Source organism: Varanus komodoensis, unplaced genomic scaffold (genome assembly GCF_004798865.1).
Source record: "Varanus komodoensis strain SLA01 unplaced genomic scaffold, ASM479886v1 scaffold8, whole genome shotgun sequence".
Lineage (NCBI taxonomy): Eukaryota > Metazoa > Chordata > Lepidosauria > Squamata > Varanidae > Varanus > Varanus komodoensis.
Window position 1 is genome coordinate 22,943,135 of NW_025336481.1, and position 27,354 is coordinate 22,970,488.

A 27,354-nucleotide genomic window follows, 5' to 3' on the forward strand; every position below is an offset into this window, starting at 1 on the left:
CCTTTCAACTGGCCCCCTATTTAAAAAATTTGAGGACCCCTGGACTAAGGTGTAACTCAAGGAGGTTCAAAAGTATGTTTAAAAGTGGTTCCATGACCACATGGAAACTCCAGGCCTTTTATTTTGAATTAAACACAGGCCAAGAATTCACAACGAATTTCGAAAAACAAAAATAGTCAAAGACAGGCAGTGAACAAGAAGAAAATGAGCCATTGTCGTCATTTCTTGATGATGGTTCAGTTCTGTTATTGGCTGTTATTGCAACTTCTAAAGGCCTAAAGTATCACAGTTCATTCTGATGTGGTATATTACATGTAGTGACCGCTGGTACCCATGTTTCACAGTCTTTTCCTTCCTAAACCTCCCCATCTGAATATTTACCTTCTGAAGCTGAGACACTACACATTTCATAGTGGTTTTACCACATCAAAAAGAAACAATGCAATCCAAACCAGCTGTTTTCTAAAAAGACAATAGTTTGTTTGTCTTCTATACTGCTTAATAACCAAAGCTCTCTGAATTGTAAAACACTGTCTGTTTCAACTTTGAGTCCGTATGGCACATCATAACAATTCCAGCTTATGGCCCACTGTTTTCTTTTCACAATATCTTAATAATAATATCTGCACTGAAACTCTGAGGTAAAATTATAACATCTGCAGGACAATACACTCCAATACAATTGAGAAATATTTGGGAATGCAGTGACAATACTTGAATGAGAAGAAAAATTAGATTAAATTAATATTTGCATATTATATGTAAAAATCTATCATTTGTAGATTTTTAAAAATGTGAAAAATAAAGGCTGGCATGTCAAAATTCTTTGAAAGCAGAAACTTATTGCTTTCATGGTGGGAAAAGAGTTCACAGGGAAATCTTGTGCATGTCTCCCCAAACATTGCTCCACTGAAATCAGAGGGCTTATTTCTAGAAAAGGACAGTCACCTCAGTGATTTTAACCCTCCCTTTGCCTCCATTCTGGCTTTCAGTCTCAATTTCTCACAAAGATACAGGATTTGGCATACCCACCTGTGGATCACAAGCATCTATTTTAGAGTAGCTGTCACATTTACTTATTTTAGAACAGAGCCCTCTGTCTACCTCTCCAAAGCCCTGCTGACAAAAGGCAGGCAGGCAGAAGGAATGGTGGAGGTCATTTTGTCTGCCTTTCTTCCTAAAACAAAACAGTAACACAGATGCCTAGACCTTCTGTCAGCTTATGACAGATTCCTAGACCTTCACCACCCTCCCACTACCAGTTAGCCTTGACTGACAATGGATCCTGTGGATTGAACTCTGGCCTGGCCTGGCCTTGCCCCCTCTACATTATTCCTAAAAATATCTCAGCTGTGACCAGAGCACTTAGAAACAAAGAAACAGAATGTGGGGAAAACAAATTTTAATATGCTACGAGACTAATGCAGTCCATTTAGAAAGAGGATTCAGACAAGAAAAATCCAGAACTGACCACAATGGAAAAGGCCACTTAAGTGGGAAAAACAAAATTTCGGTACACATCAGCCAACAAGCCCAATGATATAAAGCAATATCTGGAAAGCCAAATCTATCTTCCTTAGTAAATAGTTGCATCCTTTTCAAGGGTATTTATGGTGGAGATGAATCCCATGTTCCAAATTTATAAAACAGAGTTAATTTTTTGGAAACTTTTGAAATTGCCAGGTATTGATCATGTATTAACTTCCAGGAAGCAAGCAGATAACAAGTAATCTGAATATTAAAGACTTTCAATACTAAAACGCTCTGTATTTTAGCCTCTTTCTAAAAGAAGCACCTATGGGAGATTGCCAAAGCATACGGTTAAAGAAAGCATTAGTACTATGGTACCTCCAGCAGCTGGCTGACATAGACAAACCCATATTAAAGACACGTTGTGGCATCCTATGAACCCAAACCAAGGTTTTTTTTTTTTTTTTTTTTTTGAGTAAGAGGTAGAAAAGACACGGAAAATCCATTTACAGTAATTTGTGTTATTCATTCTTTCTACTGAAATAATTTCCGTTTTGGTCTAGGTCTCAATCCTGCAAAGATAATCTTGAATCTTGTGTCTCTTAACTAACCCTGCCAGTTCTACATCATCTACTAATTTGATAAGCAACCCATGGGTTCCTTTGTCCAAGTTACTTATAAAGATATTGAACAACAACAATGGGTCAGAGTCAGAAGCCAGTGATACCCCACTTTTCACTTTCCTCCACATAGATGAGAAGCCATGGATGTGTGCTCCAGGTACAATTCATCCATCGGCAAGAAATCCACCGAAGAATAGCATTATCTACAAGGCACCCAAGATCTTTTTCATCCCCTTAGGTAGCTCTACATATCATACTTAGATTTAAAAAATTGTGCTCTGCTTTTTTAGAAGGGTTGCAGGTGCTGGGAGCTGTAGCTATATGATTGTTTCTTGCCCAGACATGCACATAATTGCATCCTTAGTATTTTAAACATTACTGGGGCAATTGCTCAGAAAATACCACCAGCAGCAATTTATGAACTTCAGACATTTAAAGCAGGGCTTTTTACCATTATTTACCAGAAAGCAGTTCTTTGTACTGCCTATTAATAATTTTGCAACTGAGTCAGGTTAAGAAGGCACTTCCCAAAGAGCTCTGTGGGTCACATTCTTGCATTCCCCAACCTCTTGCCCCTTCTTTTCTTTCTCTTCCTTGGAAACCCTTCACTTCTGTTGTTCTTTTGGGAGGCTCAGGTCTCTCAGATAAATCTTTCACTCTCTAGTAAGATGAAGTGTAAAGTAGTGTGCCTCAAGTATCATCACTTTCTTTTCCAGAAAAACTACTAGCTTGCACTCAGGCAAGAAGAAAGTCACAGCACGAAGCCCTGAACAACCCATTTCCATAGCACCAGGCATGTCATATGACTTTGTAATTCCCATGGATTTCCTACAGCTACTCCCATTTCTTTACTCTGTTCATTAATTCCCAGGAAAGAGATCTTCATGCTACTTGCTCTGCTTAGCTCTGACAGTAGCTCAACTTCAAATCCACAGGCTTTCATAGTCACATGCTGAAGCATGTGACCCAGCAGTCCACGTTCCACCCCCATCATGTGCAGTAGCCATCAGGTAATTCAGCAGCCAAGCAAAAAGCAAAGTGGACACAAAGCCCACAACAGAGACAGAAACTTTAAAATGAGCCTTAAACCTATCTCAAAAAGTACAGACCATCCCCTCCTTGCCACTTATCGCAGCCCCACATAAAACTGGTTTGCTGACTGCCAAGAAAGAGCTTTGCCACAGGGCTGAGCTGCTCTGGTTAACCCCAGCCATAGGCTGGAGTTTACCCACAAGCCATCAAAGCTTCACCCCAACTTAAGCAGCTCAGAGGTGAAAACAGCAAAACCATAGCAAAAGCCATTTAGTTAAAAAACAAAAAAGGAGAAATTCAGCAGGTAACTAACAGCCTAAACAAAGTGAGGGAAAAGCTCACAACAGGAAAAAAGCGCATCTCCACAAGCAGTTTAGAGTGAGGAAAGAAGCCTGGCAATAAAAAACATATAAACCTGGTGGGTACTTGTGCCAGCCTTCCATTACCCCACACTGGTGGAAAAATCATTCATAGCACCCACCCCCCAGGCAAATTCTCAAATCTTCTTGACACCAGAAAATAATTTATGTAGTTAAGTTAGTTCCTTATTGCATTTTTTCCAAATACAAGTGTGTTTCTCTAGTCAACTTGTTAAAATTCATCTGGCCCATAGTCTTCTCTGGGTGCAATGCTATGCAGAAAATTCTCAAAAAGAGAAAATAGTTGGTTTAGACAGAAACAGTACTGCAATTCCCAACGTACTTCAGCCAGCCACATAGAACTTAATAGCTTCTCATTATGCATGAACCAGGTCAATGTGCATTTGATGGTCTGCTCCCATTTGTTTATTTTCTATACTGCCCGACAGCCAAAGCTTTCTGAGCTGTCACAAAGCATAAGGTGGTAGAGACTAGTAAAAATACATGTCCTGAGCCACAGCTGCAGAGTTGGGTAACATATAGTTAAGTCAAACTAATAAATGTGAATATGACTATGCTTGCACTGGAAGTCAACAGCTTGCTCCTGAAGAACAGCTTGAGGTTTAGACTCAGTGACAGCATTATTGGCCAAGTACATTTACTCAGGACTTCATAAATTGTTTATTCAATCTGAACAAATCAATCAGTGTACCATTAAATTATATAAAATTTCAAATTAATGCATAATGCAATGTTATATCCTACACTTACAAAGTAACATTTATAGGGACTAAGTCAGCCGTAAAAGATATACAATTTTTAAAAAGAGCCAGACATTTGAATATTTTTCTAGTCAAAGAAGAGAAAAAACACACACTTTTAGAAAGATTTCACTGTAAAAAAAGTTGCCAAAATATTGAAATGTATCATAAATTGATCAGGACAAAAGTGGTTGATAAATTCTTATACAAAATACATTTCCTGTTTAGTTTCCCTTTTTATAAAGGCACTTTGCATACAGCTAGAACTGGTTAACCATACACCTGTCAGCTCCTGTTTACAACCAATGTATTTCAAGGTTACCATAAAAACACTTGGTACAAACATTATTAGTGCATTTTCTGCATTAATTTGTGGAATATTGCTTCTTCTATAACTAAAAATGTTATTTAGTGCTAGGAAAAGAATACTGCGTTTATACACTATTTCTCTGTTTGCCAGATGATGTCATGATGCCTGAGCACAATAATAAAAGTTCAATTCCTCTTCCTTGCATGAACAGGGACTTCTCAGAAGTGAGTTTGCAGTCGTTTGTTTTCCTCACGCAGTCTCTCGATTTCAGCTACCAAGCTGTCATTTACAGAGTATCTTTCAAGTAAGGCATGCATTTCATTCTAGAGATGAGAGTAATGAAATAAAAAATTATCACATTAAATAAAAATGAAAACATTATCCAGCTATATTTGCCTTGTGAATCCAAGTCCTATCATAAAGGTGAACTTTCTGTCAATAGAAGAATCACAACATGTACAGCTTTCTGAAAAGCAGGGGTTCATGTTTACACAGAAAAAAGTAATACAATAAATGAATTCTGTAGGACTTTTTAATTTTGTTTATGCATGGGATTACTCCCTAAGCACACACAAAAAACCCCACAGAAATGCCAACTCAATTATCACTTTTTCCCCTTCCCCAAAAAAATCATGTATTCTTCTCTTAACTCAAACACATGTATTCTGTACCTAGTATAAACTGGCAGCTCAATATTGTGGTAAGCACCTGCTATCAAAGACCAGAAGGTACCAGCTAGGGATATTGACTGAACAAGGCTACAAGTAGGGTATTTTGTTGCTTTGCTTCTCAGTGACAGCCTTGCTTGGTCAATATTCATGGCTAGACCATTTTGGCAGCAGACACTTTACCAAGAAAATATTTGTCCACATTTCTGGAGCACTGTTGCTCCAATGTGCTGTTTAGGCACTTTGGAAGGACTGTAAGTTGCTGTCACTAGTACAGATTGCAAATAGAGCAAGTAAGAAAGACAAGGTGGCTTCAACTACCAAGCTGTCAGGGTGCCTGCTAGCAGACCAATTTTATTTCTTTGAGATGAAAAAGAGCTCCTTTCATCCTGTTCCTCTTCCTAGCATAGCCATGTCTCTATGCTTGATTGATATAATTTAATTAAGCACACACACTCCACACTGAAACATTTGGGACCGTGGCAATTCAAGAGTGAGGATTTAAGCCTTCCCACTTCCTGTTCTCATGCCAACCCCCTTCAAATGGTGGCAAAAGGCAAAAAAAACCCCTTATTTCAACACCCCTCCCACCCATTTGGGCATGAAAACAAGAGGAAGCAAAACTTAAATCCCCTCTCCCAAATCATCATGGAGGGGTGAACCTAAGGGTAAGTCAATCATGCATATACACAAAGATGTACTAGCTGGACTTGAAAGGGTTACAGCCAGTTGTCAAATGAAGCACAAACACGAGGGAAGGGATGGTGGGCACTGCAAGGAATACTTGGGTTTTTCATCACTCTTACCAGGTAGCTCTTTGTGGTTTCCAAAACATGCATAAGCCACTCTGCAAATTTAAAACAAGTCACCCTGAACAACCCAAAACCAAGTCACGGGTTCTCAGGGTGGCTTGTATATGGTTAATAAACCACACTGAAGACACTGTATCAGGCTGGAGCATCACAGTCCTAACCCTGAAACAAACCACAGTGAAAACCCACTGGGTATTGTCATGTTGTATGAAACAGGTCACTGCCTCTTAAGCTAAAAATGCCATAAGCTTTGTTAACAATTAACAGTGTCCATTTTGGTGGTGTTTTTTCTAGAATCTCCAGAAGACTAAGCAACATAGGATATGAGATGGTGTCTTAGTTTTATTTGCAACATAAACACTGATGCACACCTTTCAATATTTTTATACATACCAACTGTACGTGAAACTGTTTAATCATCTCCACTTGCAAATTCACAATGTCACGATGGCAGGCTTCCCTGAGGGAACAAAAGCCACGCATCTTCAATTCATGTCCACAAGTCTAGTCTTTCTCTCCTGATCCCAGAGTTACAATCATGTAATTTCAGACTGGCCAAATCTCACAGTAGAATATATTTCATTCCAACCCACTTCCTTACTCCCATCAGGCAGAACTATTTAAGTTGCTTTCACCTCATATCCTAAAATACTTGGCTACCATTCCTACTCTGCAAAGAGGAAGAACAAAAGGCTGAACACTTTTCCCTTCACTTTCCCTTAAAGTTTCTTCTTCCAATACCACTCTGCAGAGGAGGGGTACTAGTCACAGTTTCATACTACAAGGAGAAGCCAGAAATTTCTGCTCTAAGTATGAGCTAAACAAGCCTGGTAGTAAAAATCTAAAAAGGGAAAAAATCAAGGAACAATCTGGTAAAAATACAAGAATTAAGCAAGCAATCCTGGCATCCACCTACAATATTTCAGGTTTGAAAAAACTCATTGCACCAACAGTTTGCCATAAACGTGAAAAACTGTTTGGCATTTTTATTTTTATGCACCAAGAAAATTTAATTGCTCCAGATGCACAGCTAAACAGATTCCAGCTAACATCATTCATTTATAATAAAAGCATCGTATTATGTGCATACAGATGCACCTGTAGGTTTTTACTATGACAGATCGAGTTTACTGGTTTCAAAGGCAGCTCAAACCATTATTTTAAATCTATTATTACATATACTAAAAAGTATTTTCAAAATGTTACATGCAAGTGCCTTTTTGAACTAGCTTACCTTCTTCAATTAATCATAATTTAGAGAGAAGTCTCATTTATGTCCTCATGATTTTACAACACTGGCACACAGCCCCCCACCTCCAGCCTAACAAGGACTAACAGAGGGAACACTAAGGCAAAGGAAGCAATTAAGACATAAATGTAAAACTTATACCCATTACTTCCTTCAGAAACAACCCAGCAACTCCAACTAGTTACCCCCCACCCGACAGAAGAAAAAAAGAATGCTCAAGTGTATAGGTGGTGGATGTGCCAGTCTGAAATATATTCCTGATGTAGCACTACATTGACAGAGTAGCCTATGCCAGTTCTATTTATAGCATCTAAGGACCTTTTCCTTGCCCATCAGATCTGCAATGCTGTGAAAATTGACTTGGGTCAAAAACTAGAGTCAAACTGCAGTTGTACATTTCATGTAAAGGAATGAAGTGAGAAATCTGAACTGTACATGTTGTACAGGAACACTACTGAAAATAGTATCCTTGAGCTCTTTTCCCTTGCTGCCTCAGTAACATTTAGCAGCTCTTACATTAAATACAGTCATCATGATGTGAGCTACATTCTCCTTTCCAGCAAAACAAAGAGTGTTGTAATCCAATATAATGGTTGGATTACATGAAATATCAGTCCTTAAATATTACAGGAGGGAGATGAGACTGCTTGTTACAGGGCTATTGGTTCTGCTTCCATGCTTTCCATGACAGAGATACTATGTTGTGGCAGTTGAGATGAGCATGTTTCTCTTCAACTGCTTCATGGGCAGAGTAATACATGAACACCTTCTGTGCATTCATCCAATTGTCTCTCATTTCAGAAAGTGCTTCATTACTGAAGATGTTTAGAGATGTGCATCTCATCCATTCTTTCAAATCCAAAAAGTAGGGGCAAGGATTTGGCAAAGAAAATGAAGACAACAGAGGAGCAAAGGGGAAAATAGTGAATACACAAAACATATTTTGCCCTTGCACAAAGACCCTTCGTGCAATACTCAATACTTTTGAGCTGGACATTTATGAAGCAATTTGAGAGTTCCATGGGGGTGTATGAGATACTATCTTGGAAAAAGAAAAAAGTGTGGTGGTATGCGACCCTCAGTTTGCAATGTATAAGAGATAATGAGAACCTTAATGGTAAGTCACCAAACCCCCAAGAATAAAAATAAATAAATTAAATCGCTGCTCCCTATACTTGGATTTCTAGCCTCTGCCACAGCTATATTAAACTGTTAGAAGGCCTAACCAAAAGAAACAGAAAAACCTGAACATTAACAACAATAAAAAAATCCATACACCATCTGTAGGTTTATAAATTCATCACTGAATACTATTAAGTAAAAGTTCATGCAATGTAATAAAAAAATTTAAAATATAATCAAAGTGTCATAGATCTCTATTTACCTGAAGTCATCCAGTGTTTCTTGTATCATATTTTGAATGAAATGAATTTGAACTGATGATAAAGGTGCATTCAATCTACTGCTTCCAATAGTATCTACTATTTTTTCAGATAGTGAACTGGCAACTCCAGCACTAACAGCAGAAGTTATCTTTGGGTCTACGGAAAAATACAAATATCAGCATTTCCTTTTACTTGACAAAGAAAAAAGAGACTCCAAAAGGTAGTTTTCTACAAGCTAGTATTTAAGACAGGCATTTTGGCATACCACATCACTGTGATGTTAATTATAATCATCATGTATATTTAAACAGTGAAAAAAAAAAAAAAGCTTCTGTCCCTCACCCTACCTAAAAGCTTGTAACGGTTGGGATTTGAGAATTTAAAGTAAGTTCATGAATGGAAACTAAAGCTGAACCCTGGAAAATTTCACATACTAATTGCCTTGATACATCATGCACAGCAATTTAGAAACTTTACATTATGTCACATTCTTATTCATAAATCTGATTTGCATGCATGTGTGCTTATGTGTGTGGAAACCTTTGGACTATTATACTCCTGCTCACTTGAGATGCTAAGTCACTAGCCAGCTTATTATTTTTTATAATGCAAAAGTGTGATTTATACTTACTTGTTGAGGTAGTACCATTCATTGGTGAGTCATATGTCAATTGTGCCTGGATATTCTTAATAAGCCTCTCCCGAGAATCAGGACTCTTGACTATGTTGACCAGTGGTGGAGTGCTTAGATTTGGGGAATCAGAGCTTGTTGAGCTTAACTGTGGGGGGAAGGGAGGAATAAATATGTTAGGGTTTTTATGTGTGTTTGTTATATTTTACTATTCTTTTACTTATGATTTTTGTTTTCTGAATTTTTGTAAACTGCTTTGGAGAGTTTCAGAAAGGCAAACTAGAACTCTAATAATAAAACATAAAAAATAATGAAACCTAGTAAATGTAAAAGAAACTGGAAGCAGTGGGTGTTCAGAGTGCAATAAATGATATTCTGGATTGCTAATATGGGCCCAGCAACAACTGTATGGCCTACTTAAGCATTAGTGGCACATATCAATGACATAGGATAACAGGAAAAAGGTGGCAACATGGGAAAGAAAGTTCCTTATCTCAATTGATGCTGTTCCATTTAGTACCATTTAACATGTCCATTAAACCACCTTATTCAACTAGTGTCTGGTGCCACCAGGTACAATATGAAAAGAACAATCTGAAAGGCAGGTTGCTTCTCTGTAGAATTTCAAGTGATCATCTGTGCATTTACACATATGGACTGAGTGCCTGTGTGTGGCCTCAGTCAGGAAGCTTCTATAGCTGAGGAATTTTTGTTGGGAACACTCCCCACATCATCTAGTATATACATCTACAGTGAGTTCCTGCTTGTTCCCTTAGTCCCATAGAGATTGACTACTTGTAACCTCAGGACCAAGATTAAACTATGGTGTAAATAAATGGTGCCAATGAGGCTAGAAAACAGTGGAATATCCTTGGTATACATAGCAATCAAATGAAAAGATGACACCAACATGTGGTTGGTGGGAGGTTTATGTGAATGCACAGATGGTCATTCACAGAATTACAACTACAGATAAGCAACTTACCTTTTTTCTTTGTGTTCTGAGTATCACACATGTAGGTGAGTAGCAAGTTCACTCACAAGAGGTGGGCTGTTTCATAAATGGAGAACAGAAGAAAGAGCTGCATGACCGAAAGGGCAATCTGCTCTGAATTGTACTTCAAGAAGGTGTGAGGACATCAGCTGTAGGTACTCTGCTAAGTGAAGATGAATGTTCTACTAATTATTGACTGGGGCTCTTAATAGCAGTCATAATCAAAGCAGTCTGAATAACTGTATACACCAGTCATCCCAGTCAAGGGCATGCCATGTCAGTATTGATCAATCAGATCATCATTCCCATTCAGGTCTCCACATGATGTAAACATGGACCTTCTTGACCATATGGGTCAGCATATCTGACATTCAAAGTTCTATTTGGAGACCTAGAAGGGTAGCAAGACATTTATTGACTAGTCCAGAAGCATAGCTGGATCCTGAATTTCTCCATCTGATATTGAAACAATTACCCCTGAATCATGTCAGTACCGAGGTAACAACCACTATTGAGAAGGGAACGGCACAGATGGTCTCAGTGGTGATGAAGATCTGAGAAGCTCATAGCCTCACTGGATATTTTTAAGTATCTATACCTATTCCTTTTGGTACTGTCCAAGGGGTTTAGGTACTGTCCATGCAGAGCACATCATGAAAAAGGCAGGGCTACATGAAGCACAAGTTGGAATTAAGATTGCTGGGAGAAATATCAACAACCTCAGATATGCAGATGATACCACTCTCATGGCAGAAAGTGAAGAGGAACTAAAGAGCCTCTTGATGCGGGTGAAGGAGGAGAGCGCAAAAGTTGGCTTGAAACTCAACATTAAGAAAACTAAGATCATGACATACAGTCTTATCACTTCCTGGCAAATAGATGGGGAAGAAATGGAGGTAGTGACAGATTTTATTTTCCTTGGCTCCAAGATCACTGCAGATGGGGACCGCAGCCAAGAAATTAAAAGACGTTTGCTCCTTGGGAGGAAGGCTATGGCAAATCTAGACAGCATACTAAAAAGCAGAGACGTCACCCTGCCGACAAAAGTTCAAATAGTCAAGGCTATGGTTTTCCCAGTTGTAATTTATGGCTGTGAGAGTTGGACCATAAGGAAAACTGAGTGCCAAAGAATTGCCGCCTTTGAATTGTGGTGCTGGAGAAGACTCCTGTGAGTCCCTTGGACTGTAAGACAATCAAACCGGTCAGTCCTAGAGGAGATCAACCCTGACTGCTCTTTAGAAGGCCAGATACTGAAGGTGAAACTCAAATACTTTGGCCACCTAATGAGAAGAAAGGACTCACTGGAGAAGAGCCTAACACTGGGAATACTTGATGGCAAAAGAAGAAGAGGATGGCAGAGAATGAGGTGGCTAGATGGGAGTCACTGAAGCAGTCAGCGTGAGCTTAAGTGGACTCCAGGGGATGGTGGAAGGCCTGGAGGAATGTTGTAACTTCTTATGCAGTAAATGTTTGGGGCATCTCACAAAAGGGAAAGCAGTCCAAGTTCTTTGTATATATGCATGCATCCTTCCTTCCCACCTTCAGGTGCAAATCAAGCTTTCTCATGATAAGCCTTTCAGGTTCTCTCCTACACTGGAGCTTCCTCCTCTTCTTCTGGGCTCAGATTTATGTGTATACGGAATTGTTGAGTCTCCCAATGTAATGTAATAACTATGGTGGTCCTCTTAACAACACTGACTGTGTCTTTCCTCTTTTCAACAGAGGAAAGACTTAAATATCTTCGATCTTTCAGGAGTATTGAGACACAAATCTTGAAACACTTGAAATGTACTGAAATTTTGTGCTTGATCTGGATCCAGCCAGTATTGCTTCTTCAGATTAGTGAAATGTGAGCCCATTCTACATTTCATTTTTCATTGGTTATTTTAGGGAAATTATCTATGCAACATCTTAAGAATCCAATTATATCTTGACCATCCTGGATCTGTTTAAATCTCTGATTTGGTCATCTGCTATGATTCAAGTTCCTCCATTTTTTCTTACAATTTTGTTGAACTGTGTTAGTATTATCATTATAATTTTCTCTATAAGACTCAAGTCCATTGCTGCACTGGCCATGTTTGCAATCCCATTAAGTTGCTGAGAGACTTCGTTTATCTGAGTTTCCAGGGACTGGATAGTAGTGAAACATTCCTATCTCAAGTCTTGTATTTAGTCTTCAATTTCAGCTTTTGTCATATCATGCTTTTGCCTTCCCTACTTGCTTTTGTTGATCTCTCCTCCTGTGCTCTCAGAGGCTCCAGAGTACTAAGTCTCCTATCACAGGGGTTGCAGGAAGCATCAATTACCCTTCTTGTCCCCCAAATGTCAGGTTTACTTTGTTGATGCACTAGTTTAAGTTATAATTTGCACTAGGGGACTGGAACATTAAGTTACTAATCCACCATATCAGCATGATGACATCATCCTCCCATGTGATTACAGATATTAAGCCTACTCAAAAGCAACTTGGTAACCTAAGTACCAAGCTCCTGTATGTCTAATCAGAAGTAAGCTACAAGCATCATATTCACTCACATAAGAGGACACCCCAGCATTTTTGCTCAGATGCAGGCAAGACTAAATCAATCAGCAGCACTTTGAAAAAAGTATCCAAACAGCAAGTTCCCACATGTCTTTGCAGAAGCAAGCATGAAAGCAAGTCAAGCCCCAGAAACAAGCAGGATTGAATCACTCAGCAGCTTCCCCCCTACAGGCCACACTCCTCCTCCCCTGCAGGGAAAAGCCTATCTGGTAAGCTCTTTTCCCTGTTGTAGAGGGGCAAAGGTTCCCTTTCTTATTGTACAACAGGGAAAAGCTCTCAGCTAATTAGCTGCTGATTTGAGATAACAGCTTTTCTCTGCAAAGGGGAGAGAGGAGAGGGAGGGGAGAGGAGAGTCCTGGGAAAGAAGCTGACAGCCTGGATGTCGCTGCCCTCCATCAGCTGAATCCAGCCTGTGAGCTGGAGGCTCCCCATCCCTGACACAGTCATGTAAATTTAATTAAAAACCAAGAACAAAAGCTCTATCATTCAACAAAACAAGTGTCAAGGACAGAAAATCTCTTATAGAAAAACACATTTTTTAAGCCCATATGTATTTGGTTGCCATCTAGTAGCCTACCCTTTGTGCTTGATCTTCTAACTACTGCTTTTATGCACCACTCTTACTACTGTCCTCTCATGTAAATTCCATTTCCTCTTTCATTTTTAGAAATAATTGTAATAATTATGGTTGAAATATAAATGATCAATTGTCCCAAAGTCACTTGTCAAATGTAATTCAATGTGTCCCAAGAACAACTAAGTCTGTATCCAACCTATTATGACTGAACCAGTATTTTCATTAACCATGAATAGTTCCAAACAATTTTTCAGGCTTTCTAATCATAAGTGCAAGCTGTGATGGATGCTAACCCTGGTTAGTGAAAGGCCTGATGTGTAAGAAACACTAACTAGGTCTTGCTCTTTAAACAAAAAGGAAAATTTGCATGTAATCAGGGCACTTGTAATCTCCTAAACTTTAGATATAAATGTAGATGTAATGTGGCTTGCACTTAAAAAGCAGATGAAAGGAAAAAAAGCAGAGAAGCAAAAGAAAAGTGACAGCATCCTGCACCTGTTTCATCTGTTCCCTTGCTTCTTGTCTTCCATAATTAGCTTTCTTAGCATCAGTGTCTGCATTTTCATCTTCTTCTTTAATAGGAGAGCCAACAAATACATCAAGTGGACTAGAATGCACAATTTGAGAACTAGATGCTGCTGTATTTTTTCTTGTGGGTAATACAGAATTGAACTGGGAAAGAAAATCCAAGCTGGAAAGGTAAGGCTGAAAATCCAAACCTAGAATGCAAAACAAAATTACACACTTGTAAACTATATTATTCACATTAAAATGTATTCTGAAAACAGGTTAGCATCCACAACGTGCTAATGCAGGGGTCTCAAACTCGCGGCCCGCGGGCCAATTGCCAGAATGGGCGGGGCACAGGGGAGGGGCCCTGCGGCCTTCAAAGCACCAGCGGCGCCCGGGCCAGCCGCGGGATGAGTGGCCCACCACCACCGTGGTGTTGGAATACTTGATGCGGCCCAGCCTCCCCCAGACTCTACTTCCAGCGGCCCCCAGGTAAGTTGAGTTTGAGACCCCTGTGCTAATGGTTAGCCCCCTCCAGGACAGGGATGTGAGCACATGCATAAATCCCTTTATAGAATTTGATTTACCAGTATTCACAAGTCTGCATGGACTTCCCTCAATGGGTGAGGTTGTACAGCAGCTGAAGCCAAGTATGTCTGTACACCATTCCAACTAGAGAGCCAGCTGCTCCACAAACAAGGCCTTTGAGCAGCAAAACCATCCTGGCCAATGCACTAGATGGACCATGTACCCTGTGTTTTCTTCCATTAGGTGAAGGCACAGGGCAGGCAAAGCTGAGTCAGTTGCCTGCCTGCTTCATGAACTGCTTCCTATTCCAGTTGAGATAGCAAGCAGCATGTAAAGTGAATGGGTTCAGCCAGAAAAGCTCCAAAACAGTGGTACCTTGGCTCACAACAGAGTCTGTTCCAGGACTCTGGTCATGACCCAAATTGGTCATAAGCCAAGTTAAATTTCCCCATAAGGTTCAATGTAAATAAGGTTAATCCATTTTGTAGCCATTTTTTTTTAATCAGACGGAGGGGGGAGAGACAGGTGCGATTGTGGGCACACTGGGGGAGGGAGAGACGGACATGATCTCAACCAACTCCCCCCCACCCCCGGCACGATCACAGCCATCTCCTCACTGGGGGGAGCGGGGGAGATGGCCGTGACTGTGCTGGTTGCGGTGGAGGGGGGGAGATGACCGAGACTGTGCCCGTCTTTCCTGCAGGAGCACGCCTGTGATCTTGGGAAGGTGGGTAGATGGCTGCAAACTTGGTCACCACCCAATGCGGAGTTCGCAACCCACATCAAAATGTTCATGAAATTTTTGTTTGCGACCCAATTTGGTTGTGAACCAAGACATTCGTGAGCCGAGGTACCACTGTATTTGCTGGCCAATGTTAAGGCAGCTTCTTGTTCCTCGATACAGGGAAGGCAATGGACAAGTGAAACACATTCAGCTTGAACTTGCCACACCACTCAAGGCAGCTTTACTAATCTTTTCAATGGCTTTGTTCACCAACTAGCAGGGGGAATGGCACACTGGGGAATTCCTGTGTTCTTGGTAACCAGAGATTGGAGATAATGAGGGGATCCTTCCCCCAAGCTCCCAGTAATCCCACTCAACATTGGAGACAAGGCCGATAGAGGGGGCCCAAGCCTTCACTTGTTAAGTCAGAGGTTCCTTATCCCTGTACTATGCTACTTAAACTGTTGCAATAAAAAGCTTATTACAAAAATCACTTACCATCACCCTTTCCTGGAGCATCCTCACTTGTTTTACCAGCTGCAATATCTGCAAGATATCAGAACAATAAATACTGACTGTAAAACAGAAAAAAAACCCTGTACAGAGAGAACAGTTCTGCCAGCTCATTTGTTCAACAGCAGCAGCATCTGTTTAACCTTTTAATATAGAAAATAAAGCTTTGAGAATAGAACTTAAAAGGTGTCAGAGATCTGTCTCCAAGCAGATCAAGATCAGAAGCTTCTAACTACAGTCTTTATTATGCTAACGTTGGGTAGCCAAGGAATACAAAAGCAACACTGCAGAAATCATTAACAAAAGATACCAGCAAAGTTAGAATGCCAGCTGTAAAGGAAATATGGCTCATGCTAAAAAGATTATTCCAAACTGAACCCCTCTTGCCCCTTCCCAACCAAAAGAAGTTAATGCCATCCTCATGGTGGTTCCTACTCCTTGTGGGCCAGAGAGCAGGCATATCCAATCCTACTCAACTGGTCTCAAAGGGTTTCCTGTTTTGATCTGATGCAGAATAAGACAGACCATGTTACATATGCTCCTCTCTAGCTCTGTCTGTCCCACCATGTTTCACCATTTCAGGACATGCCAGTCTTGACATTTCCGCTTTCTGGCCCTGTCTCTTCTTCCAGTTCTGATTCAGATTCTAAGTTAACAACCCTGGAATACTGTATTTTCAGAGAAGCAGACCCAGTCCCTTCAAAAGGGCACTATCTGCTAACTTATGAGAAATCCTTATTAATCTGCTTATAACAATTTTGAATTGCATGTGTATACTTCACACTATTGGTATGACTGAAACTTTTCAAATATTTGAATGTTTTCTATAGGGTAATGGGTGGCAAATAGATGTCACACTCTAATGAACACTTATTTGGATATCTAGTCTAATTTTGTTGAAGTTTATGTAGTTTGTTGTTGTTTATGTTTATGCAAAAGTTGGATTCTAATATATTAATTTTATATATACTCATTGATATTGATATTTACAAATCTATTTATATTATAATTGTTCATATTTTTGCACTCCCTTTTTGTTTATTTTAGTTGACTTTCACAATAAAAATGAATTTAAAAGTAAGTGCAAGTATTAAATATCTTAACTGTAAGAGTAATAGGGTATACAGATTTAATCCAAAGGACAGCGTCTCTTGCCACTAAATGTACATTTCAATAGTTTCAGCATCAACTTACCATCTCGTAATGGAGAGAACAAGTCACCTAAACTACTTCTCCCCAAATCATCAAAATGACTTAGATTAGAAGTGTTTCCATGCTCAACTTCTTTGGAAGGAATTACATCTAAACTGCTGCTACGTGGGAATCCTAGAAGAGAAACACATCTATTTTCCTGAATAAAAGAGTAATTTTAATGACAAATTAAAATTACTTTACAAATAATGGAGAATAATGGAACAAGTTCAACATATTGCAGCTAAGATATTTTATTATAGGCATGAGGCTGCCAATTCTTAACTGGAAACATGCCCCATTGAAATCAACGGGACTGACTTCAAAGGAGACGGTTAGAAACGTAAGCAAAAGCTATTACCATTATCAGAACAGCCTGACAAGTTAAACTTAGGCACTGCAGAACCTATTGTCTTATGACATCATGTGGCCACTGAATCTACCCCAGCTGCCAAAACTGGTAGGTTATTTTCCCTTGAGCTTAATGACAGTATTAACAATAAAGGGCACTATCCATAATTAACAGAAAACTTGTACACTCTTTTCACATGGAAGTGAATGGAAATGCATTATAAGCTTTTTCCATTCTTAAAAATATATTATGCTGCCCTTTTCGGTTTAGTGAGGAACTACCACATAACATTAACAAATGACTATGTGCACTAAAAATTCTAAGATAGTAAAACATTAAAAAACAAGGTTATTTGCAAAAACCTGGCATATTTTTGCAATAGAAAACAGAGCTAAAGCCAGTTTTATCAGGTTTAGGAATCAGTTTCAAAGACAGCCACCCTTAAGTTTCTCATCTTTATTTTGGAGTTACTTACTTGGTAAACTGAATAAACCAGAACCTCTCACCAACCATGATAAATGATCAGAGGGCTTGAGTTTCTCACCTGTACTACACAAAACTATGACTGATCTCATCTGCAGCACAGGAGGAGGTTGCCAGTACCAAGAGAGGGGGATAACTGATTGCCAAACGGCAAGGCGTCAAAGTGCACTACAGCAGTAGCAGCTGCCTCCTCTGAGGTAAAGAACAAGGAATTTACTGGGTGTGGGAAAGATGTGCAAGGAGAGATGGTGTTGTGCTATCTTTTAAAAGGCAAAGTGACTCAAACCCCCTGGCGCTATACTCATCTTTTCGTTTCAAAAGCTGTAACAACCAGATTTCCAAATGCTCTGAAGTTAAAAGGGGAAGAGATAGACACTGCTGTTTTGCTTGCCTCCAGGAGAATACTATACTACTGTTTCTGCAAAAAATGACGAAACAAAATGTTTGACTGTGCAACAAAGGTGATGCTCTTGTGATACTGCATCAACTTTAAACATCAAACATCAGTTCAATGGCACAAATGTGTGAGGACTAAGGACCAATTAAGTTTAAGGACCAACTAAGCAAATGTTAAAGTTGCAACATTCTGTATTTGCATACGCTCCCTGCTTCTTGGATTTCACATGGATTTTTACCTGATTTTTCCTGAATAACATCAGTTCCTTTAATTTCAGCTGTTGGCATGGACTGAGGCAAGAATGTAGCAGGTATGTTAGAAGGAAGGTTTTTGATCATGCCAGCATTCTGCATTCCTCCAGTGTTACTTGCTGTTTTGCTATCAGATCTTTTGCAAGCCTGCTTATTTGAAGATGTTTTAAGACTAGACTGAAACAAAAGTAACTTTAATCAGAAATGCTTTACTGTACATGAAAAGGGATAGAAGCAACTTTCTTTCTATGGCAGTTGCTAACAGGATTCCAGTATCAAGAAAGCCAGACACCAATTTTAAAAATAAAAAGAGAACTTAAAAAGTGATGCATTCTAGTCACACAGAAAGCAATCCATCAAGGTCTGAAAGCATCACTCAAAGGTGAAAATTGTGCAATTCTAATTTCAATAAAACCAAAATTACAGGTCTTGGGGCATAATGCAGTTGAGACTCTGAACTTGGAGGCTAACAATCATCTGATTCAGAGAAGGTGGAGTAGCAAAGATTATCTTTCTTTTCCTGCTCCTCTTACCCAGTATTCTTACTAAATGCCTGTCTTCAGCTTCTAGCTGGGGTGGCTTTGGAGAGGTAGAGGAAGGAGCTGTGGACTACCCAGAATAGACCAAATCCTGCCCTCTCCAGGTCTCCTCTCTTCCCTGTTCACCAGAACACCCCTTTACTACTCCTTTAGGTCAAGTCCCTAACCTCAGAGAGACAGCCAGAGTAGTTCTTTTCACATTGGCTGTAAGGTGGAAGCAGGATTGGAGCACATATGCTCAGCTTCAATACTGAAGCAACATCCCTGACCTCAGAGTTGGGAATCCAAATTACCCTGTACCCTACCCCAGGCAATATTTAGGAGCCACAGGATCACTTCCTTAATATCTTATATATCAATATATTAACATAAAAACATCTCATGTATTTGTTGGAATACATTTACCATAATTAGGCAACATTTTTAAATCAACATTTGAGCACTGAAGGTACAAGATGCCTTACCCTTGAAAAGCTATTATAGTACTGCAGTGTGATGCATTTCACAGAGGTTTTGTGAGCACTGACTGATTTCACAGGTGCTGTCAATTTTCTTAGGTCATAATGGTATATCTTTCCACGAGAAGATCCAATCACCAGAGAAGTCCCTTCAGGCATGAATTCTACTGCTGTTAGAGGAGATTCTGCTACTAAAGTCCTTAATTGCCTTTACATAGCAAATCAAAATGCAAAAAACAAAGGAAGAAAAAACAAAAAGGACACAATGTTGCATTATGTTTCTGAAGTGAAATGGTTTTTTCCCCTCTTAACATTCAAGGAATTTATTTTAAATTAGGTTAGGCTGAGAATGTGTTCCTGGCCTAAGACTATGTAGTGGGTTTCATGCCCAAGTGAAGACCTGAACCCAGGTCTTCCTGGTTCAAAGCCAACACTTTACACTATACTACACCATCGTTTTAGCTTTTTGTTCATTTAATAGTAAGCTATTTACTATCTGTGCATATATCATATGCTTATTTACTAAAGTTATATCTATGTTCGCACAATACTTGAAAGACTGTATTCTTTAAAGCACAAATACAGATCCATTGCAACTCCTCCATCTCAAAAAGCATTTTAACATGTAGGATGGCAAAAGCAACTCCCACATCAGCATTCACCCCCTCTGTGCAGTTTTTATTTTTCCCCTTTATTTATAGCCTAATACACTTAAGTCTACTCCTAGTACATTAAGGTGTAACCAAATGCAGCCTTTGTGTACTGAATTGCAAAGCAGCACTTTTCCTTCCCATCCTACTTTATGATATTTAATATTTGACCAGAAGAAGAATTCTGGAGAATCCAAGGACTTATTCATACTGTAACATTTTGGTTAAACTTAATAAAGATATTATACAACTGTGGAATTGTCTTATGGACACACAGCTTCCTTTGCTTTCCATTAGCTTGTCATGTGATATTGGCCTCTATTACGCACTACAATTAATTTTACATGAAGTCTCAAAATGTGTGTGTAGGTGTCCACATGAAAATCAAATGATTAAACATATCCATGTTATGCCAAAGTATTCCAGCCATGTCAAACCTTCATAAATTGATTTTTAATTTCATCTGATTTTTGATGATCATCAATTTCAGAAAGCCTATGATTTTATGTTCAAAGCCTATGATTTCAGAAATTTCAGAAAGCCTATGATTTTATGTAAACAGCTGCTGAAAAGCAGTATATAAATTCCATTAAATACTTACCTTTTACTTGAAGTATCATACAATATGATTTTTTTATCCAGACCTATAGTTACAAGCAGCAGCTCACTGATTGGAGAAAAACAGATCTCATAGGCTGGAGCTTTATGGGCATTTTCAAAGTTATGATAAGGAGTTTGACTGTTGACATCCCACAAAGTAACAGTTCCACTGTCAGAGACACTGCCCAGTAATGCTTTCCTAAAGGGAGAATATTTTAAGTGTCGAATAGGCTGTAACAACAAAAAGCACATATGTTAGAACATGCCATAACTTCTACACATATATTGGCTGGATCCAAGTAAAGTTAGCTAGACTTTAGTCCTGTTAGTATGAACCAGATTTAAGTTACTTAAAATTAAAGTGTAATTCAGTCAAGATTCAGCACTAGAGAACTACAGTGAAGTAATCAGATGCTCAGATTAAATAAGTATGACTAATACCAGTCTTCATGGCTAGAACATTTTTATTTTTTATTTTAATGAAGGTTTGAACCTACAGGGATTGTGTGAGGGGACAGTATTAAATATATCTATAGAAACTAAGGTTTTACTACTAGTTTTCTTAAGAACTGAATTTCTCATGGCTGCATATGAATTCCATCAAAACAAACCTCACTTCTTTTGAAGCAGTTAAATACCCAGGAAAAGGTGTTATAGATCTTACATTTCCAAAACAACTAGAGAATCAGGAAACTATGGAAAAGTTGGAGGACACTGAGAAGTCTCTAAGCCACTGATGGCAAACCTTTTAGAGACCAAGTGCCCAAATTGCAGCGCAACATCCACTTATTTATCACAAAGTGCCAACATTACAATAAAACTTGAAAACTGAGGTTAGTTTAGAAAAAACACCTCACAGCCAGTCCATTCAAATATTTATATATCCTTGGCAGCACACTGACAGGCCAAGGGAAAGCTTGGAAGAGTCACAGCTAATGAGTCACAGATAGTGACATCATCGCCTGATACCGCTACTCCTTTCTGGGCATGCGCATGGCCCATCATGGCACTATTATCTGATGCTCGGCTGCTGGGGGGATGCTGGGGTGACTTAGCTCGTGTGCTGACATAGAGGCCTCTGCGTGCCTGCTGTGGCATGCGTGTCACTGGTTCACCACCACTTCTCTAACCCTATACAGGTGCACTCTCGTTTTCCCAACCCTAACCCTACCCTGGTGCACACCCCTAACCCTAACATAGGGAGAAAGTTCCATTGAAAAGAGGAATCATGCCCGCCTCCCCCCACAGCACCATCATGGCCATCTCCTCCCCCACGCCCAGCATGATCGCAGACATTGTAGCTATGTCCCTTGGATATGGGCATGCTCTACCCCACCTCATCTTGGGCTTCTGCTGCAGCCCAAGCAAGTGGAGCAAACATTTTTTCAATGTTTTCATTTTTTAAAAAATTTGATTAATTTTAAATTATTTTTAATTTTAATTTTATTTTAATTAATGTTTAATTTATTTTAATTTTAATTAATTTTAATGAGCAGTATGCATAGGAATTCATTCATATTTTTTTCAAACTATAGTCCGGCCCCGCAACAATACGCATATACATAAGGGCTCGGCCACTTAAATCTCTTTGGCAATCTGATGTAAGGGAACTTCTTTCATGAATTAGCAACCCCACTGGACAACTTACAGAAAGGATGCTGACACAGGGAACAAGGAAACAAAACTGTCTGCCCCAAAGACCCTTCAGAAATTTGCTGGCAGCAGCCAAGAAGACTGAGAGAGGCTAAGATGGCAAGCTGCTAAGTGAGCAATCATCTTTCAGGAATAGGAAACAAACTACCCACCCACAATGGCTTATTCTCAGGTTGACATCTTGTGAAGTGCAAACTTGCCCAGTATCTCTTCAGCCAGCAAACAAGAAAACAATTACTAGATTTACTACTACAAATTACTAGATTTAGGGAAATGCTTGTTCTGAGAATGCATGTAAAAAGGTGGAGACAAAGGAGAGGATGGCACCAGTTTACAGGCAACTTGCAGATATGCACTGGTTAAATGACTGGCAAGTTGACTTTTCACTATCATATATTTTCATAGCAAGAAAGGGATGTGCCAAAAGAGTCCCAAAGTGTTTGCAGACCTCTTTCCCTGACTCTGCCAAAAAGAGTCACTTTTCTTATGCCTGTTGACAGACTTCCTCATTTCATGCTTTCTCTCACTACAATACATATTTTTAAATAGCGTTGTTATTAGGGACCAAGTACTCAAGTGTGATCTCTTCACAGATGTAGTAATCTATGTAGGGCTATGTAGTAATCTATGTTTAGCTATGCACCAACATTACTAAGAGCAAATGAAGCCTTCCTATGATCCTTAATGTGAGGTGGGGGATAGAGGAGAAAAAAGAGCCCAACCCTCTTGCCAGGGCAACTAAGCCAATGCTCCCCTTTTTGTGGCACTATGGCAGTTTTAGGACAGCAGAGCAAATTAGAAAGTGCTGGCCCAATGGTTTTCGCAATAGAGAAATACATAAAATGGAGGTCAAAGAACTTCATGAAAAATCAGCCCGTTCTGGCTTAAGTCTGTTAGCACTCATACCAAGCACAGATGAGATTGAGTTTGACACAATGTCCAGTAGTGGAAAAACAGAAAAAGTAACACCTGAAAACTCTTTAAGTGAATGTCAGCATTGATACCACATCTTTATTACAAGAAGAGCCATTTCGTCAGCAAGTCTGCCATTGAAGTGTCACTGGAATGACATGCAATTAAAATTGAACAGCTTTTTCAAGCTAGGCATTTTTGCCTTAACAATGCAAACTTTAGAATTCTAACAGAATGCCAAGCTTAAGAGTCTGTTAAGAGTTTTCACGACTGGGCTTGTGTTTCAATAAGATACTTTAGACCTGAAATGGATGGCATAACAGGCTTTAAGTTAAATGCATTTTTTGTTACCATGAGATAACTGTACTAATTTCAGAGAAATAACTGTCCTAATTCCAAATACATGGAAAACATACAGAATCAATAAAGGCTCCTACAGGATGTAGGTATCTAGTATGCTCTGAACACACATTAAAATATAATGTACAGAAGGCTGGAAGTCTCATTTTTAATGGGGTAACCTCCCTGGTAGACTTTGGGAACGCTGTGAACATAATATATCTTGACACAGTAAAGCTTTTGACAAAGTGCTCCATGATATCCCATTTAGCACACTAGCTAAAAGTGAACTAGATAGAACTATCAGTTGGATACTGGACTGGATTCAAAGAGTGTTTATCAATAGTACCTTCTCAAACTGGGGAGAGACAAAGGGTAGGGTACGATAGGGTTCAGTCCTGAGCCCAGTGCTCTGCAACATATTTATAAATCATTTGGAAGAGAAAATTAAGATAATGCTTATCAAATTTGTAGATGAAAGACCAAAAGAATATGATATGATATTATAGAGAATATGATAGCCTGGAGCACTGGACCGAAAACAACAGAATAAAATTTAACAAGGACAAATGCAAAGTTCTGCATTTAGGAAGAAGAAACTAATAGTACATCTTTTGAGATTTATTGAAGTTTCTTTCTCCAACCCTACAAAAGGCCAACAAGGACACATGCATAATCCATGTGCCAGATCTGACTGCCAGGAATTAAACTTCAAGAACAGATAACAAGAAAAAGGAACCTGAAGAAGACCCAGTAGGTTCAAAAAGTCACTGAAGTTTTAAATTAAATAGCCTGGTCTATGTCTCATTTTTCTCATATAACAACAGCTATTGGAATGAAGAGGGGGAAAGCACACAGAAAGCAAAAATAAAACAGAAACAAAAAGCCCTAAAGCAATCCACATTATTTCTCCTCCAATCTCCTTGCAACTCTCTTAATAAGGCTCTTCCCTTGTGGTTCCTCTAACTCCTCCTTCCATTTGTCTTTGTCTTTCTTCTGTCCCATATTAGAGTGAAGTAAATAAGAACCAAAAAAAGAAAAAGGTCTAAGCAGGCAGCTGACAGAAAAATTGAAATCCGTAATGCTTCTGCATTATGCCATACAACAAAATAACTGGTTTCCTGTAGTAATGTGCATTTGATATCACAGCAAATATTTAAACATCATTTAATTACTTCATCATAAATATATCTGGCCTCTCTTTAGATTACATCTGTCATATAAGTATGACAGCCTTATAGTTTACACTAATATTCCTCAAGGTTTAAGAGTGATCCAATCTTCCTTTATCAGAACATGGTGAAAAGTTAACAACAAAATGAACAGCAGCAAGGAAAAGTGCAAGGTACACAAAGAAAATACCAGTCAATGTAACCCAGCTGTAGGTCTTTCAGCACCTTATCACTGCAACTCAGATCCAGCTCCCCTGTTTTCATTGCTTTGGTCTTTAAATGATAACACATTGTCCATCAATAACTGTCAGAGACTGTTTCCCAAATAAGCCACACACAAAGCACAGCTATGACAACTTTATTAGCTCTGCTATGAGGTGGCTTTTTTAAAAAGAGCAATCTGGCTATTATGAAAAAGTTTGCATCAATATAACTGATGGATGATAACAATGAAGAACACCAGATCTTTCACAAACTGGGCTTTTGCTTCTAATGAATACTGTGCTGTTGCCACAGCTTTTGCAGAGCTGCACACATTAAACACTGAACTTTTTCAGCCTTCTGGAAATGTGAGTTTGGTAAACACACACACTCATAAAAATAAATCATCATCTCTGGAGAGCTTTTCCTACCAATGGTGCTAAGAAGTGATGTAACTAAACAATGCTGGTAATAATGCCAGAACAATTAATACAGAGGGCGAAAAAGAAGTGTAAGCAAGGTGTTATGTTGACACAAGTAGCTGCTCAGCCATAAACTTCAGTTACAAGGAGGGATAACCTGGAAAAATTTTACCATGTATGGGATGAATTTTTGGAGTCAGATGCCATTTAAATCATATTAGAGTGTGAATTTAATCTTTACTTCAATACAAGTTTTCATGGAACCAATTAATTACATATACCTTTTCAATGAATCATAGACTAATAGAGTTGGAAGGTGCCATAAAGGTCACTGAGTCCACCCCCTGCTGTTGCAGGACACCAAGTTATGACATCCCACTCAGATGGCTGTCTAGTTTCTTTCTGAATGTCTCTACTGTGGGAGAGCCCACTCCCTCTCTAGGGAGCTGGTTCCACTGTTGTATTGCTCTGACAGCAAGAAAACTTTTCCTTTTCAGACAATCTAGCCTGAACCTGGGCTGTCACAGCTTGACTTGATTATTCTGTACCTTGCACTCTGATATTAGATGGAGGAGGAGATGTAAGCTGCCTTGAGCCCTTTGTAGGAAAAAGGCAGGATATAAATCAAAAAATAAATGAATAAATAAATAAATTAGCAAGAAGAGATCTTGACCTTCCTCTTTGTGACAGCCTTTGAGGTACTTATAGAGGGATACCATGCCCCGCCCCCCAGTCTTCTCAAGGATGAACATGCCCAGTTCTGTTTCTCCTCATAGGGCAGTGTTTCCAAACCCTGGATCATTTTTGTTGCCCTCCTCTGGACCTTTTCTAATTTTGATGCATCTTTCTTAAATCTTTGTGCCCAGAACTGGACCCAGTATTCCATATGAGGCCTGACTAGTGAGGAGCATGAGGGAACTACTACTTCTCATGATTTGGAAACAATACTTCTGTTAATGCATCCCAAAATAGCATTTGCCCTTTTGGTGGCTGCATCACACTGATGGCAAACATTTAGCCTATTGTCCACAATTTCTCCAAGATCTTTTTCTTTTTCAGTTCTGTTGAGGCACATATTCCCCACGTATTTTCTTTCCTTCTGTTTTGTTTTCTCTTTTCATTTTCCTTTTACTATCTGCATACATATAAAAGGGGTAGAACAGTAAATAAGCAAGGGAGAATGAACTTAAATATACATAAAGTAAAAAATTCAATAAAATACAGTAGAACCTCGACTTTAGAGGGGTTGACTTTCACAGATTTGATTATTCGCAATTTTGCCATCTATAATTACATGGGATTTTTTCTGAAGTTTTGCAACCTGCTGCCTACTAGTCCACAGACAGCCATGTGGGAAACGCTCCCTTCCCAGTCACCGCTCTGGCCAGCCAGGAACAGTGCACTTCCCCAGCAAGGGTGGGGCAGGTGCCAGACTCAGGACATGCAAGGCTCGTGATTTAATGCAAGACAGGCCCCAATGGAGCATGCCATGCCCCAGCACATCACGTTTTTCCACTTTTGCAGGAGTCCTGCTCCCCTAATTGGAGGGCCAACTTCATTAACAAAAAAATCTCAGATGTTAGCATACCAATAGGCCATACTGAGCCCATGAAGCAGAGTAGGTTATGTGTAAAAGAACTAAAACTCAAAAACTGGTGTACCATTTTTTTCCTTAAAGCCCAATTTGTTTACAAGGACTTACAATTCTGCCTTTGCCCTTGAACATTGGCCAGGGCGACTTATTTTATACAGTTACATGTATTTTATATTGTTATTTATGTATTTTAATTTATTTATTTGTAAGCCGCCCCGAGGCTTCGGTGAATGGGGCGGCCTAGAAATTTTCTAAATAAAATAAATAAATAAACAAACAAACAAACATTTAACATCATCTATGACTGAACTCAGACAAACCATTTTTCCACTACAAATTGGAAGTTCGGTCAAATGCACAATGGCGTCAACTGTGACTTGATCTCGAGATAAGATGTGACTCCAGGAAGATCTTCTCTCTTACAAGGCCAGAGATCCTACAACAAAGGT

At 39.2% G+C, this 27,354-nt stretch overlaps 1 protein-coding gene across 1 annotated transcript in view; it reads right to left on the reverse strand.

Annotated features, from left to right (window-relative positions):
• Window positions 1–1,387: 1,387 nt before the first annotated feature.
• Window positions 1,388–27,354, reverse strand: part of NEDD1 (NEDD1 gamma-tubulin ring complex targeting factor) — a 38,996-nt gene continuing 13,029 nt past the window's right edge. Inside the window, exons 6-15 of the mRNA XM_044455192.1 lie at window positions 20,614–20,843; window positions 19,369–19,570; window positions 18,353–18,542; window positions 16,886–17,017; window positions 15,677–15,724; window positions 13,912–14,135; window positions 9,301–9,448; window positions 8,669–8,825; window positions 6,429–6,495; window positions 1,388–4,878 (exon numbers count right to left, since the gene is read on the reverse strand). Coding sequence (XP_044311127.1) covers window positions 4,774–4,878; window positions 6,429–6,495; window positions 8,669–8,825; window positions 9,301–9,448; window positions 13,912–14,135; window positions 15,677–15,724; window positions 16,886–17,017; window positions 18,353–18,542; window positions 19,369–19,570; window positions 20,614–20,843 — 1,503 coding nt within the window. The 3' untranslated portion in view covers window positions 1,388–4,773. The remainder of the gene's footprint in view (window positions 4,879–6,428; window positions 6,496–8,668; window positions 8,826–9,300; window positions 9,449–13,911; window positions 14,136–15,676; window positions 15,725–16,885; window positions 17,018–18,352; window positions 18,543–19,368; window positions 19,571–20,613; window positions 20,844–27,354) is intronic.